General features: G+C 40.8%; 1 protein-coding gene across 1 annotated transcript; it reads right to left on the bottom strand.

Moving 5' to 3' along the window:
* Positions 1-947: 947 nt before the first annotated feature.
* On the bottom strand, positions 948-6,914 carry LOC129743486 (uncharacterized). The gene has a single exon (XM_055735519.1). The coding sequence runs from the start codon at positions 6,912-6,914 to the stop codon at positions 948-950; it is 5,967 nt and encodes a 1,988-aa protein (XP_055591494.1).
* Between the last annotated feature and the right edge of the window lie 8,254 nt (positions 6,915-15,168).

Raw genomic sequence — 15,168 nt, 5'->3', positions numbered from 1 at the left:
AATATCCAGAGCTAGTTGTGTCAATAACTGCTAACACTGTAGCAAACTAACAAAAAACGGTAATAAAGGTGTATTCTTTATGATAATTTTTTTCGAAAGCAGAATGTAGTTTAAGTTGAGTGGATAATGTTAAAATTTCTTCTCACCTTCATTCTTAATTTTATAATCTACGATTGCATTAGGATCTAACAGGATCTTTTAAAAATCTCATTTATCGGTAGCAGGATTGAAGAGAACCAGCAATTGAAAATGTGTCAATTTATACACCTTTACCTACTGATGATCTATTGGTAGTGTTCGGAATTGTAGAACGAAAACTATTTTTCGTAGCAGCTTGTTATACAGCAGCAGCTCAAACTGTAAATTTTATTGTACAGGATTAGTTATTGTAAATATTTTTGATTTGTGTGAATACCTACAATTTTAGTTTCCTTTTCCAATTATAAATGTTCTGTGTTTAGTGCGTGTTTGTAAGATAGAGCAGTTTCCTAGTTTAACAAATTATAGTTGGTTATTTAATAAAGAATATTTCGCACTTTAATGGTCAACTTACTTATTCCGGTAATCCGGATTTGGTAATTTTTCCTGCTCTTATTGAGACGGCACGGATGACTTGCAGAAACAATGTGGTAATATTTAAGATCGAAAATTAGTTCTAGGTAGGAAATAAATGCATGTAGAATAATCAATTGACGGTATTTTGCATGATTACTCACGAATTGTAGTGTAATAAATCCTCAGAAAATCCTCAAATATAAGCAAATATAGATCACTAACTTCAACTAGTATAAACAGAAATATTTCACTCTTGCTCGAGATCTTTCAGAAAAATGTGGTTTTTTGTGATGTGCTCTAGCTTGTCAGAAATTTCACTTGTCAAAGAATTCATGGGCGTTCGACCGAAGAAGTTTTCTGGTGGGTTCATTTTATAGCAGAAACCAGGGGTTTCAACACTCCCCGGCCCGTAAAACTTGTCCGGAACCTGCTTCCGAGTTAGATTTACTAGATGAACCTACCTCGATTACTGCTAGTTTTGTTACCGGTCGACGAAAGACTCCTGAAGATGTACGAACCAACACCTGGCGCACCTGGTTGTCCTTTCCTGGAATAACGTCCACGATTTGTCCCCGGATCCAACTGTTACGGCATAGGTCATCGGTAACGAAAACCAAGTCATCCTTCTTCAGCGGCTCGTTCGATTCAATCCATTTGCTTCGGACGTTGAGAGACGGCAAGTATTCTTTCAGCCACCTTTTCCAAAGTTCATCGGAAAGCAGCTGCGATCGGCGGTACGAGCTTCTCAAGGCGGCAGCCTCCCCAGTCGGAGGTATAGGTAGATCCAGTTGGCCCGAAGAGCTACCTCGTAGAAAATGGTTCGGGGTCAACGATTCGGGCTCATCCGAATCCTGCGGCAGATAGACTAAGGGACGAGTATTGACAATCTCTTCGGCTTCAGTTATTACTGTGAGCAGAATCTCGTCGGTCATTCGGCTTCCGGATGTCAGCGTGGCCATAGCAGCTTTCGTTGAGCGCACCATGCGCTCCCATATGCCCCCCATGTGTGGGGCGGATGGCGGATTAAAGCTCCAACGGGTCCTCGCATTTGTGAACACATTTGCAGAAGCGGTGTCGATGTGTTTAATTTGTTCTTGCAGTTCCTTACTGGCGGCCTTCAGATTAGTTCCGTTATCGGAGAAAAACGTAACAGGAGGCCCACGGCGCAGGACGAATCTTCGGATTGCCATGATGCAAGAATCAGTGTTCAGTCGATAGGCCACCTCGAGATGGATTGCTCGTACAGAGAGACATGTGAATAACACAATCCAACGTTTTTCTGATCGACGTCCGACAGTCACCTCGATTGGCCCAAAATAGTCCACACCAACATAGCTAAACGGCTTCAAATAGGGCGTAATACGTTCGACAGGAAGTGGGGCCATTCTTGCTGGTCTCGGTCGGGATTTTCGAACTGCACACCACTGGCACTGCTTCCCCACACGATCGATTACTGGACGAAGTTTAGAGATGTGGAATCGTTGGCGCATTTCGTTAAAAACCGTCTCCTTATTAGCATGGCCGTATCGCTGATGATAGAAGTTGATAAGATGATATGTGACGGCATGCTCTCTTGGCAGAATGATGGGGAAACGGGTGTCAAACGGAATAAAAGTGGCTTCTCTAATCCTCCCGTCGACGCGAAGTACACCCAAGTCATCGAGAAACGGCAATAAACGATGTAACGGACTTGTTTTCTCGATACTTAGCCACTTTTCTTTCGGCAGTCCCTCGTTCTTTTTTAGAGTTGCTAACTCATCGAAGTAGTGTTGATGTTGAGCCATTTTCCACAAAACTGTCTCGGCGCGCTCATACTCGCTTTGCTGCAGCGGAACCACCACTCCAGGCACAAAACGCACAACCAACCTTTTCGTAGAATCTGGAGCTTCAACTGTCTCAATCGGTTCTTTTTTCGCTTTACGTCGACAATTTGAAGCGAAACGAAACACACAGCATATGGTACGCAGGAGAATATTCCATTTCGAAATTCGTGTGACATCAATAAAAGAAAAAGAAGATATCGTAGTATGATGTTGATGGCAAACACGAAGTTCTTCAGTGGTGTTTGGAGAAGGTAAATGTTGCTCTGGCCACTCGCTCTCATCTTTTCGCAAAAAATCTGGGCCTAGAAACCAGGGACTATCAGTTTCTAAGAACAGACTAGCACTCGGTTTCGTCACGATGTCAGCGATGTTGTGTTTGGTCGGCACCCAACGCCATTCGTCGATTTTTGTGTTCTGCAAAATTGTTCCGATACGAAACCCAACGAACGGTTTATATTTACGTTGGTCGGAGCGAATCCAAGATAGCACTGTCCGGGAATCGGACCAGAACACTCGCTTCATCACCTTCAGATCGTGTTCGCATTCGATTTTGTTAGCAAGTGCAGAGCCGAGAACTGCAGCACACAGTTCCATCCTGGGAATTGACAGCTGCTTAAGCGGGCTCACTTTAGTTTTCGCCATGACTAGTGAACATCGGTAGCTATTTCCCTCGGTAATGCGAAAGAAAGATGTTGCCCCATACGCCTGTTCGGAGGCATCCACAAACGTATGCAATTCTAAAGTGCGGTATGCATCCGGGGAAAATGCTTGCAGATAACAGCGTTCGATTTTCACAGACCCAACAGCTGGCATGAAGGAAGTAAATTGTTGCCATTTTGCGAAGCTTTCGTCGTCAATCAACTGCTCCCATTCACATCCGGTCCGCCAAAGATCCTGGAGTAGAAGTTTCCCAAGAATAGTGAATGGCGCCAAGAATCCTAGCGGATCAAAAAGGCTCATTATTCCGCTGAGCGCGATGCGTTTCGTTGGTCTGATTTGGTTATAGAAATATGGTTGTAGATCAGTTCGGACATCGGTAGAAAACACAAAAACATCTTCTTCCGGTTTCCAAATTATTCCCAAAACACGCTGAGTGCCACTGGTTTTGGGGTCGCTTAATGCCACTTCCGGAGTCGAAGGGGCACCGAGAGCTTGAAGAACAGACTTGCGGTTCGAAACCCAGCCATGGAATTCGAAGCCTGCTTGCTGGTGTATGTATCGCACTTGCTGCGCTCGGGTGATCGCTTGTTCCTCGGTATCGGTGCAGTCATAATAGTCGTCAACGTAATGACGCCTGTCAATAACACCAACGGCTTCGGGAAACTTGTCGACAAATTGAGACGCATTCAGTTTCTTCACGAACTGAGCCACGGCAGGGGAACACGCCGACCCGAACGTGCAGACATCCATAATATAAATTTCGGGCTCGACGTTGGGATTACTTCGGAAGAGAAACCGTTGGGCTTGGCGGTCCTGCTCCCGCACGCGTATCTGATGATACATTTCGCGGAGGTCCGCTCCGAAAGCCACATTTCGCTCTCGGAATCGTTGGATGACAGCTGGGAGGGATGTGAGGAGATCGGGCCCCGGTAGTAGTACGGAATTGAGCGATATTCCATGCGCTTGAGCGGCGGCGTCCCACACCAACCTAACTTTACCCGGCTTTTTAGGGTTCTCTACATAATTTAACGGGAGGTACCAAATTCGTCCCGGTACTGCAGAATCTAATTCTTCAGGCGTAGCTTTATGCGCATAGCGCTTCGATAAGTACGCCTCGACTTGCTGGCGAACAACTTGCTCGATGTGTGGATTCTTTTTCAAACGGCGTTCAAAATGTTTCTCTCGCTGTAAAGCCATAGCAAAACTGTCTGGAAGCTTAATATCGTCCTTTGCCCACAAAAGACCAACTTCGTAGCGTCCATCAACTCGAACGGTAGTGTGATTCAAGATGGAACGAGCTCGCCTCAAATCTTCGGACTCCGGCAATTCTTTAACCAGAAAATTCGAATCATCGGCTTGAAAATAAGTACGAATCTGATCGTGTAGGTCCAGATTCGTAACACGCATCTCGTCATGGCAGCCAACAAACACAGAGGAACCTTGTGGCTTTCGCGGCCCGTAGATTGTCCACCCCAGATGCGAGCGAACAGCGATCGGCTCCGACGGATCACCGACTCGTGATTCGAGCGGCGCAAACAGGAAAACATTATTCAAGCCGATTAATATTCGTGGCTCTTCCCCTGTGTGGGTAGCAGCAAACAGACCTCGCAAGTGTGGATACTGGTTCGAAATTTGATGAAAGTCGATCAGCTGGCGCGGTAGGTGCATCTTCTTAACTGTATGCGCATCACTCAGCTGGAAACGATCACCACCATCGCCGGAAATTTCTACGTAGACACACTCGGAGAGAGCTTCGTGCCGAACTACGTTTGCGGTCCACTGCAAAGTCAGCGGTTGGGGAATGCCTTTCAATTCTAACTCTCGTGCTAGGTTGTCTTCGATCAATGTGATTGACGAACCCTCGTCAATGTATGCCATCGTTTTTATTGAATGGTTACCGTTGTGTATAGTGACTGGAGCCATTCGGAAAATAACGGGAAATTTCGTGTGATGATGGGCGTTCATTGGCATGGGAGATTGAGCGGGAGAATCATCCATTGATCGCACAGAATGTTGCCTGGCTGGTAGGGGTTCTCGGGAATCTCGATGTACTAGTGGATGATGATGTTGACGGCAGGAACCTACGTTGCACGTAATTTTGAATCGGCACCATCCGTCGTGCTCATTCAGACATCGCTCACAAAGCTTCCACTGGGTCATCAGTCTGATTCTTTCCTTCAGGGGACGTGATCGGAAATCATCACAGTTTCGGATTCTGTGATTATCCTTTCTGCAGAATCGACAAATCGATGGTACCGGGAATGGATTCCCCACAGCTCCACTGGAATGCGCCTGAAGGAAACCTTTTTCCTTTGATCTAGGCTTTTCACCGAGTCGAAGGTCAGAAAACTTCTGGTCCACCACCAAAGTTACTTCGCTAGCTTCAGACATGATTTTTGAAGTAAAATCGGCGAATGTTCGGAGGGTAGTCCTCCCCTCGGCGCGTTTGAATTGGACCCACTCTCTCTTGGTGGCTGCTGGCAGCTTCTCGACTAGCTCTTGGATCAGGGTGGGATTCACCAGGTGATCGTGGAGCTCAGCTGCTTCTAGATGGTCGCACAATTCCTGGACAACCATTCCAAACTGGATGAAAGTGTCTAAGCGATCAGCCCTCGGTGCGGCGGCTCGTTTTACTTTGCTAAGCAGTGAGTGTATAAGCTGCTCCGGCCGGCCATACACTTCACGGAGCATTTCTATAATCTTCGGTACTGACGACGGCAGCATCAGTCGACTTCGGACGGACTCAAGAGCGGGACCTTTGAGGCAATCTTGAAGCCTCACTAAATTCTCCTGGTTCGACAAACCGCAAGCTTCGGTTGAATTTTTGTAGGAGCTAATAAAAAGCGGCCATTCCTCTGGCTTGCCGCTGAAAGTTGGTAAATTTCGAAGTAATGCTGAACGGGCAGCGAGCTGTGCCCTTGTTGGCCCTGGCTGCGGCTCGCGATCAACGACGGACTGCACGAGACCAGCTCTCGGGGGGTAATCATCAATTTCACTGGCGCTGGACTGTTCGTCAGATACAATTCGTTTCTGTACTTTTTCTGCAAGAGGTTTCGGGTACGTTGGACGTTCGAATTTACAACCCGAAGGTGGGTTGACCGCATTGTTGATTTGTTTCGGTTCGTCATCCCGAAGCCACTTTTTCACTTTCTCGATACCAGAAAGATCATCTCGTTCCTTGATCGGACCGTATCCACCGATAGCTTCTTCTTGGCTGACCGACAGCATTTCACTACGGGCGCGCTCGTATTCTTCCCGCAGTGCACGTTGCTGTTGTTGAAATTCCATTTCATCAGCTAATTTCTTCGCTAATATGGATTTCTCCAACTCGAGTTGTTTTTGTTGGAGCTGCTTTTCCTGTTTTTGGCGCTTTTCGGCATACTGACGCTCGAATTCCAGCTGCTTCTCACGTAGTACCCGTTCCTGCTCCAACTTCCTCTCGTTGCGTTCCATTTCGTCCCTCATTTTCTGTAGCTCCTGATCAAAATCGAGATCCATTAGGCCAGCAGTATGACGACCTTGTGAGATGATCGTGGCTTGATCACAATCGGGTGTTCGGGGATAATTTTCGCTCATCACTGGAGGAATCGGTAAAACAGGATCCACAAGTACGGCTAAATTACCACAGACTTCTCGGATAGCTCCCAGTGATTGAGTGGGCGGAAGATTAGCACTAGAATCACCGCCTTTGTTGGGCTTTTTAGTTGTGGTTTTCCGTGTCTTCTTGGAAAGACAAACATCGCACTTAAATTTTCGGCCGGTCGCTCCTGGGGACTCTTCCACACAGTCATAGTGGAACCGGGCCGAACATGATTCGCAAGCTACCATATCATTCGTATCCACACGATCGCACTTCCCACAGCTTGATGATGCCATCTCAAAAAGTGAGGTTAAAATTTTTGAGAAATGTTCGGAATTGTAGAACGAAAACTATTTTTCGTAGCAGCTTGTTATACAGCAGCAGCTCAAACTGTAAATTTTATTGTACAGGATTAGTTATTGTAAATATTTTTGATTTGTGTGAATACCTACAATTTTAGTTTCCTTTTCCAATTATAAATGTTCTGTGTTTAGTGCGTGTTTGTAAGATAGAGCAGTTTCCTAGTTTAACAAATTATAGTTGGTTATTTAATAAAGAATATTTCGCACTTTAATGGTCAACTTACTTATTCCGGTAATCCGGATTTGGTAATTTTTCCTGCTCTTATTGAGACGGCACGGATGACTTGCAGAAACAATGTGGTAATATTTAAGATCGAAAATTAGTTCTAGGTAGGAAATAAATGCATGTAGAATAATCAATTGACGGTATTTTGCATGATTACTCACGAATTGTAGTGTAATAAATCCTCAGAAAATCCTCAAATATAAGCAAATATAGATCACTAACTTCAACTAGTATAAACAGAAATATTTCACTCTTGCTCGAGATCTTTCAGAAAAATGTGGTTTTTTGTGATGTGCTCTAGCTTGTCAGAAATTTCACTTGTCAAAGAATTCATGGGCGTTCGAGCGAAGAAGTTTTCTGGTGGGTTCATTTTATAGCAGAAACCAGGGGTTTCAACAGGTAGAAACAATTCCTTTCCCGGGAAGATACTTTTCATCACTTCCTTCGGAGCAGATGTTAGAAATAACTCAATTCTAACACATTAACGGCCATTCCATTCTCGAGTAGATATAAACCGTGAAAAAAATAACACATTCAATTTTTACGCTCATGGAATTGCTTCATCATCGAAACGTTTAACGTCCCGTTTAATGGGCGATTAGAAATGGAGGCACAGCACAACTGCTGCCTTTTTTTATTCTGAACCACCTCAACCACATGCCCCTGGTAGGGTTAAATCAAAATAATGGATGCTATCTTGAGTGCACCTGTTTTGTGCGTGTGGAGTGCGTTCGTTTTAGGTCGAAAGGGTTATGCTAATTTTATGTAGGCAGTTCAGGAGAGAAAAAACCTATGATGAATTGACTCGGTTGATTTTTTTTAAGTTGAACTTCTCCCAAGCTAAAACGTTCTAAGAAGCTAAAAAACTTTGGTAATTCAATTTCATCTTTACTTGGAACTAGTTTTCGAAATAAAGCATGTTTCCATTCCAGCTGGCCATGCCACATGCCAGTCCTTATTCAATCTGAAATTTCGTAACAGTGCCCCAGTTTTCAGCAGGCGAACCTAAACCAATCAATATCAATATCCCACCCCCATTAGTTGAAGGGGGTCGCTTTCATAATGATGACCGTAATCCAAACCCCACCTGGACCAGGAACCAGAGAATAGTTGGTGCCAGAAAAGGTAGCGATAATCAAAGTGTGTAGTTTCAACTTTATATTGGAAGGTAATCGTTTAGTCATGCCTTTCAAGCGTCAGCAGCTCACCCAAGAGTCATTAGGAGGTAGTTGGTTGGTCGCCCCCGCAGTGATTAGCCAGAAGCAACCAGAAGCTAGGGTGTTGGCTATCCGCTTCTAGGAAGGGTCCACCGAGATGAGATGAGATGGCTGGCGCAGATGATGGTGTGAGTGATCTATCGCCATTTGGCCATCAGCTACTGATGTGGAAAGGGGCTGGAAAGGAAACAGAACAGGGAACGGATCACCGCTTCTGGACAACAATCGATGTCAAAATTTTAGAAGAGATTAACCATATCCGATCGCATGAACGAAGCATGAGTTCGAGCAATTTACTCCCGAGTCAGATGGGTAACTTTCCTTATAAGGGGGGACTCATTGAATCAAAATTCAAACATGACGGATCAAAACACGGTCTCAAACCCCTCCCTACATCGAAAATATCCAGTCAAGTTTATATTGTTTAAAATATTTTTCTAAATGATTTTCGAGCTATCCTCCGATGCTATTTTAAGCACGACTCGGAACTGTCTTATCAACGAGCTCCCATATGCGTTTTTTTATACTCCGTAGAGTTTTTTATTCAATTTTTGTTTCTTCGTGTGTAACATTTTCGTTGTGCGTGTTTATTCAAAAGTCCGTGGACTTACACAATTTCCTTGACCCAGTTGGAAGCAGCGAGATTTGATACCCCATTGTCTGATAACAAACACAATACGGTAGGCACTAGGCTAAACGACCGCTCCAAAAAGATTGTCTACAGGGAAGTTTTTTATAAGTTTGCTTAGTACATAACTGCGTTGTTGATTATTTTGTTCATATACTTTTAAATAAATAACAAAATTTTTTTATACTCTTAATAACTGTTTAAAATGATTATTCAAGCAATCGAATTTTCTAGAACATTCAAAATATCTCCCATTTGCTTCTCAAAAAAAGCCCTTATTCTGCGCCGCACGTGAGGTGACGATAGTCGAGTCACTTTATCGTCACGGGACTCTTTATGGGGGTTGCCATATTTTTTCAGCACGGACCGGACGAATCCGAGCAATTTTATATAAAAAACCTGGCATAATTCAGGCATTTGATTTCAAAATGGACGACTGAAAATCCAGGCAGTATCCGAGTAAATTTCGTCAAAACCCAGATCAGGCTGTTCTCAAATTTGATTATAAATATCCGTGCAAACCCGGATAATACCGTGCAATCTGACAATCTTACTCTAAATATAGTCACCTTATTCCGATAGTCGATGTGAGTGAAGTGACAGAGGTTTATTCCCAAAGTTCACCCGAAGTGATGTTCCTCGCCTAAAGTGACTCCTGGAACCGAGTCACTTCGACTATCGTCACATCACGCGTGGTGCGGAATAAGTGCCAATATCCTAGTTTTCTTGTGGTGACCGTAAAACGGGGTAACTTTGATCACCGGTGTAACATAGACCAACAATAAATTTTTGCAATTTATCATCAATAACTCAGTCTGTAATTTGAACTTTTTTAAATTTATTCTACCTTTGAAAGTCTTTTAATTGAGTATCAAACAGACAAAATTTGGTTTGTATTTGAAATTTTTTTCTGTTTGTAAATAATTAGTTTCAAAATCTTAAAATTTCTTTTTTTTCCAAGGCTCGCAAACAAACAGTTCTTCTGATGAAACAAAAAAGCATTTAGAAGCAAACGGGTTGTTGAATGGGATAGAACTACTTGTGTTTTTTGTTAATGTAGGTCCATTTTTATAGTCATTTAGTCATAAATTTTTGATATTTAAAAAATTAGGAAATTTTCCAAGAGTAAGCTCGCATTGGACAAATGAAGAGAACCCCTACCAAATGGTTAACTTTGAAGAAAAAATAAAAATGGAAAATGAGAGGGCCTAAAGGAATTTGTAAAGGTAAAATTTCATTTGTATTTTGAAGTCTAAACTATTTAGCAATTATTTTAATTTTTGCCCCTAAATGTATGCACCACAGTTATTCTGTTGTCGATTATAAATGTTTTCGAAATAAAATGTTAAAAAGCAGTGAAAAATTGATAAACTAGCATTTGTTAATATTTTGAAGGTGTTTTGTATCATTTTAAACTCGTTAAAACCGACAAAATAAAGACTTATCAATGTTACCCCAAAGCATCAAATTCAAAACAGAGACGAAATCGATTTTTTAATCAAATTTAAAGTGCTCTAATAAATTTCTGCAATCATGTTTTACGTTCATAGGAGTCCAGTGCCTATTTTAAAAATATGAAACGTGCCACATTTCCCTTTACAAAAAAAATAATCGAAAAATATTGAAAAAAGTGATCAATATTTCCCCGGATTACGGTACACAGAAAACAAAAATCATTCATGTGAATTTGCTTCGTTCTGCTGCAAATAACTGGAACATCACTTTCTATCCATTTTTTATTTGAATTGGCTGAAATTCACATCGTAATCGATGTTAAATTAAAATACGGTTGTATTTGGCAATTTTAGTCGTTTCAATTTTTTCAGTGTTCAAGTCTACTCTTTTTCATGCACAGACAAAAAACCTGAACACTTCGTTAAAAATTTGATTTCATGTTCATTTCATGTTCATTGCTTTATTATAACACAGCTTTGAGACAAATCATGAGATTTCTCATAAGGGTCAATTTAATTGAATTTAACATTAATTTTACACAAAGCAATGTTCAGAATAGAAAACTTTGCAGTGATGTACAGTAGACTGAGTCGATATGGGGTCATTTTGGAATTACTTAAACTAAGGTTGCCAGATTGCCCGCTTTTATCCGGATTTGCCCGGATTATTATTTTATTTACATAGTATTCCATCTCACGACATAACTTGACGAACATAATTCCTAAAATTCACTCGGTTCATAGCAACCGTTCTCCAATTTCTTGGGCACCCCACGTTCGCCAGATCACGCTCCACTTGGTCTAACCACCTCGCTCGTTGCGCCCCCGCTCGTCTTGTTCCTACCGGATTCGTAGCGAACACCTGTTTTGCAGGACAGTCGTCCGGCATTCTCGCAACATGTCCCGTCCAGCGTATCCGGCCAGCCTTAACCACCTTCTGGATACTGGGTTCGCCGTAGAGTCGCGCGAGCTCGTGGTTCATCCTTCGCCTCCACACTCCGTTCTCCTGTACGCCGCCAAAGATGGTTCTTAACACTCGTCGCTCGAATACTCCGAGTGTACGCAGATCCTCCTCGAGCAATATCCATGTCTCGTGCACGTAGAGAACAACCGGTCTAATGAGCGTCGTTTACAGGTTACACTTCGTGCGAGGGCTAAGTCTTCTCGACCGCAGTAGGATTTGCCCGGATATTTGATACTAAATTTGAGAACAGTCCGGCCTGGCCCGGTTGCCCAGATTTCACTGAAAATTAGCTCGGATTTTACCCGGATTTATTCACATTATGTGGCAAATTAAACAAAAAAACAAATACCTCCAAAACGAAATTTTTTGAGCAGGTTTTATAAAAAAAATCATGAAAGGTTTTTCGAAGCCTCAAACAAGGTTCAAAATCTATCGATGAGTTTTGATGAAAATAAATTTTGTATTTCTCGATTTTTGTTGAAAAATTTCTGAGTTTTGACAAAATTTGAGCGGATGTTGCCAGGAGCTAAGGCTATGATCATTTAGTATCCGGGCGGTTTCAAACGTCTGTATTTTAAAAACTATTCATTTGATCGAAAAACTTTCTATGGAGGAAATGAAGGTTTTATTATGATATTTAATGTAAAAATATAAAAAAAAAATTTATCGTTGATGACAAGAAAAACTCTTACTTTATGATAAAATATAATTTTTGTCTTTGCACACTTTTTCCAGCCATGTATTGATCTATTATTTTTACCGCAGAAGCTAAACCTTTTCAAAATCATGATATTTTACAAAAATTCATCTGTAAAAACCCATTGGGATTTGGTTGGAACCTTTTTATGAGTAGGCATCTCGAAGAATTTGACCTCTTTATTTCGGGTTTAACATAAATTTCTTGGTTCATCAGAACACATCTGTCACATTGCGTAAAACCCGGTTGCACAGATTGCGATCCATGGAACTGCTAATTTTTCGTTAATTCCTGAGTGTCCACTTGACAGGCAACACTTTTTGCCTGTCGGAAACGGATTTACTGCAAAGTTAAGAGGTCTGCATTCAGTTGTCCCCAATAACCATAAACTTGTTACTATAGTTGAGATCAAGGATTCCACTCCGATGCTTGGTTTGAATTTCGTAAGCATCCTAGAGTGGCTCCTTATACTTCTCAACGATCTGGACCAAAAAAAAATTGGAAAAAATAAACAGTTCATGAGTTTTCAAGTCAAAAATAATGAATTTTCGAGGCGCAAAATGCGTAAAAGGAGCATATTTGTGCAAAACTATTTTTACCATGGCTTTTTACACCGTAAATATCTTAAATACCCGTTAACGTAAAAATGTGAAAAAAATATTCAAGATAGTCCTTTTCATAACCAACACAACGCTGCTAAAGTTTTGCATATCCAAGCTCTAGTAACCTAGCTATCACCGAAATGAAGTGCCCGGATACTAAATGATCATAGCCTTATGGTCGTCAATTTGAAATCAAATGCCCGGATTTTGCCAGGTTTTTATATAAAAACTGCCCGGTTTGTCCGGCCCGGATGCGTACTGAAAAAAATCTGGCAACCTTAACTTAAACCCTGGAGTCTCAAAAGCTTCGTTTTGGTTTAAAACTCATCCATGATTTTTTGTAACCTTAACATGAGTAAGTATGTTCTTTTATACTGAAAAATAAACATTGTTTACTCTGTGGAACCGAGCTTGTTAATGATTTTCGTGCCAATTTTTAAATATTCTCAAGGAAATTTTCCACATTTTGTCAAAGATCGTAACTGCGTATCTTATTAGGCAAAAAAGTTATTAGTCGTTTAACACGAGTATTTATTTTTGCATTGAAAATGTTGTTAATTCAATTGACAATACTACCTGTGCCTTGCGATGTATTGCTTGATTACTTTACATGCCATACCTCGCTAAGCCCCCAGCAGTGATGTCAATTGAATTTGTTGTAGTTCAATGCCAAAAGGCATACCCTTTTTCAACAGCTAATAATTTTTTTGCCTAATAAGATACCAAGTTAATGACTTGGACAAAGATGATCAGCGGAAAATTTGCATTGGAGAATTCATAAATTGGCAAAAACCATTTTCAGGCTCGGTTTCGCAGAAGAAATAAAAATTATGGTGATTTTTTAGTACAAAATATTAAATTTTCTTATATCTACCAAACTAAAAGATTCAAATATACTCATGTAAAGGTTAATAAAAAATTCCACAAAAAATTAATGATGATTACCAATACAAAGCTTTTTAAAAAACGAAAACGAACACAAACACATACAGGATCTCAATGAAACTTGATGTTTCCTCGAAGAGATTTCTTTTTTTTTTAACTCTAAGCGTACATCTTTCGAGGATATGATGGCTAGCATCTTACAAATGCTAAAACTACCAATCCATAGAAAATGTACTATGTATGCCATGACCGGGATTCGATCTCATGTCCACTTGATTAGAAGACTTCAAGGCTATCCTCTACGCCACGGGCTGCGGAACCCAGGTTTTGAGAAATTCATAAATGACCCAAAATCGAGTCAGTCTTTCTGTTTGTAATTTTTAAAATAATGAAAAAAAATGGAAAACCTCTATGTAGAAATTGTTTAACACAAAATAAGTAATGTTTTAATTTTTTTTTTTGATGAAACTTAAAAAACAAGAGATTACTCGTAAGAATTAAATCGGCTCTATTGGAGATAATTTGTATTTTTTTCACATCTGTTCGCCTCTCGTCTCTTAGACCGGAACAAATTTCAAATCCTTCTTTTGTCACTCGGAGTTGGATCACCGCGAGGGGGGGGGGGGGGGACGAAAAAAATTGCAAACTATATCGTTGCACCAAACTTGTAAATCAAGTAATTTTTTACCGAATAATTCAATCAAATCAAGAAAACAAAAGGTGAATTAAGATCCATCTTCTTAATTTTTTTTTTTCGGTCTTTTAATCTTTCAGATATTGGAATATTCAATCGAAATTTGCATAAATTACTTCAATCTTTATTTATTTCCCCCTTTGGGTTTTTTGAAATTTCGAAGGGGGGGTGACAAAAGAAGAGAATAATATTTGTTCCAGCCTTATTGTGAATAGTATTTTGGAATATGAATAATTCTCCCTAGCAAGGTCGATCTAGTATGTCATTAACTTTGACATACTACATCGACCATCTTATCAAAAAAGGAAAAACATTTGATTGAAATGAAAACCGTTTAAAAATAAGGTTAACAATGTTCTTAATTTGAATTAACAAAACTTTCGGCGCGATTAAGCGTTATTTTGCTTTATATTGTTGGAAACAAGTTATACTTGTTAATTTAAAAACATTAGAATATCAAAAGATTCCTGCAAAGAAATAGCAATTGCAATTGCAATCTAATGAATCGCAGACTGCTTGGATCAAAATCGCGGGAAAACACGAAATTTTTCAGAACAAGATACAAATTTTAATTGCCTTTTTATCAACTTAATATAAAACGGCCTGGATATTTTTGGAAAAAAACTCACTTTAGTAAAAGGTTGCCAGACAAATCCAGGTAATGGAGATAAGGTAGGGTTGCCAGAATTTTTTCAGTACTTATGCTGGCCGGACAATTCCGGGCAATTTTATATAAAAGCCTTGCAAAATTCAGGCATTTGATTTCAAAAATGTCAACCATAATTCCGAGCAATATTCGGGCAATTTTGGCTGAGCCCAGA

This window comes from Uranotaenia lowii, chromosome 2 (genome assembly GCF_029784155.1).
Source record: "Uranotaenia lowii strain MFRU-FL chromosome 2, ASM2978415v1, whole genome shotgun sequence".
Lineage (NCBI taxonomy): Eukaryota > Metazoa > Arthropoda > Insecta > Diptera > Culicidae > Uranotaenia > Uranotaenia lowii.
The sequence above is the reverse complement of the archived record's forward strand: the minus strand, read 5'-3'. Positions and strand labels throughout refer to the sequence as shown.

Bases quoted from the DNA above. Each gene is read 5' to 3' on its own strand.
- LOC129743486 (XM_055735519.1), bottom strand. From the start codon at position 6,914: ATGGCATCATCAAGCTGTGGGAAGTGCGATCGTGTGGATACGAATGAT.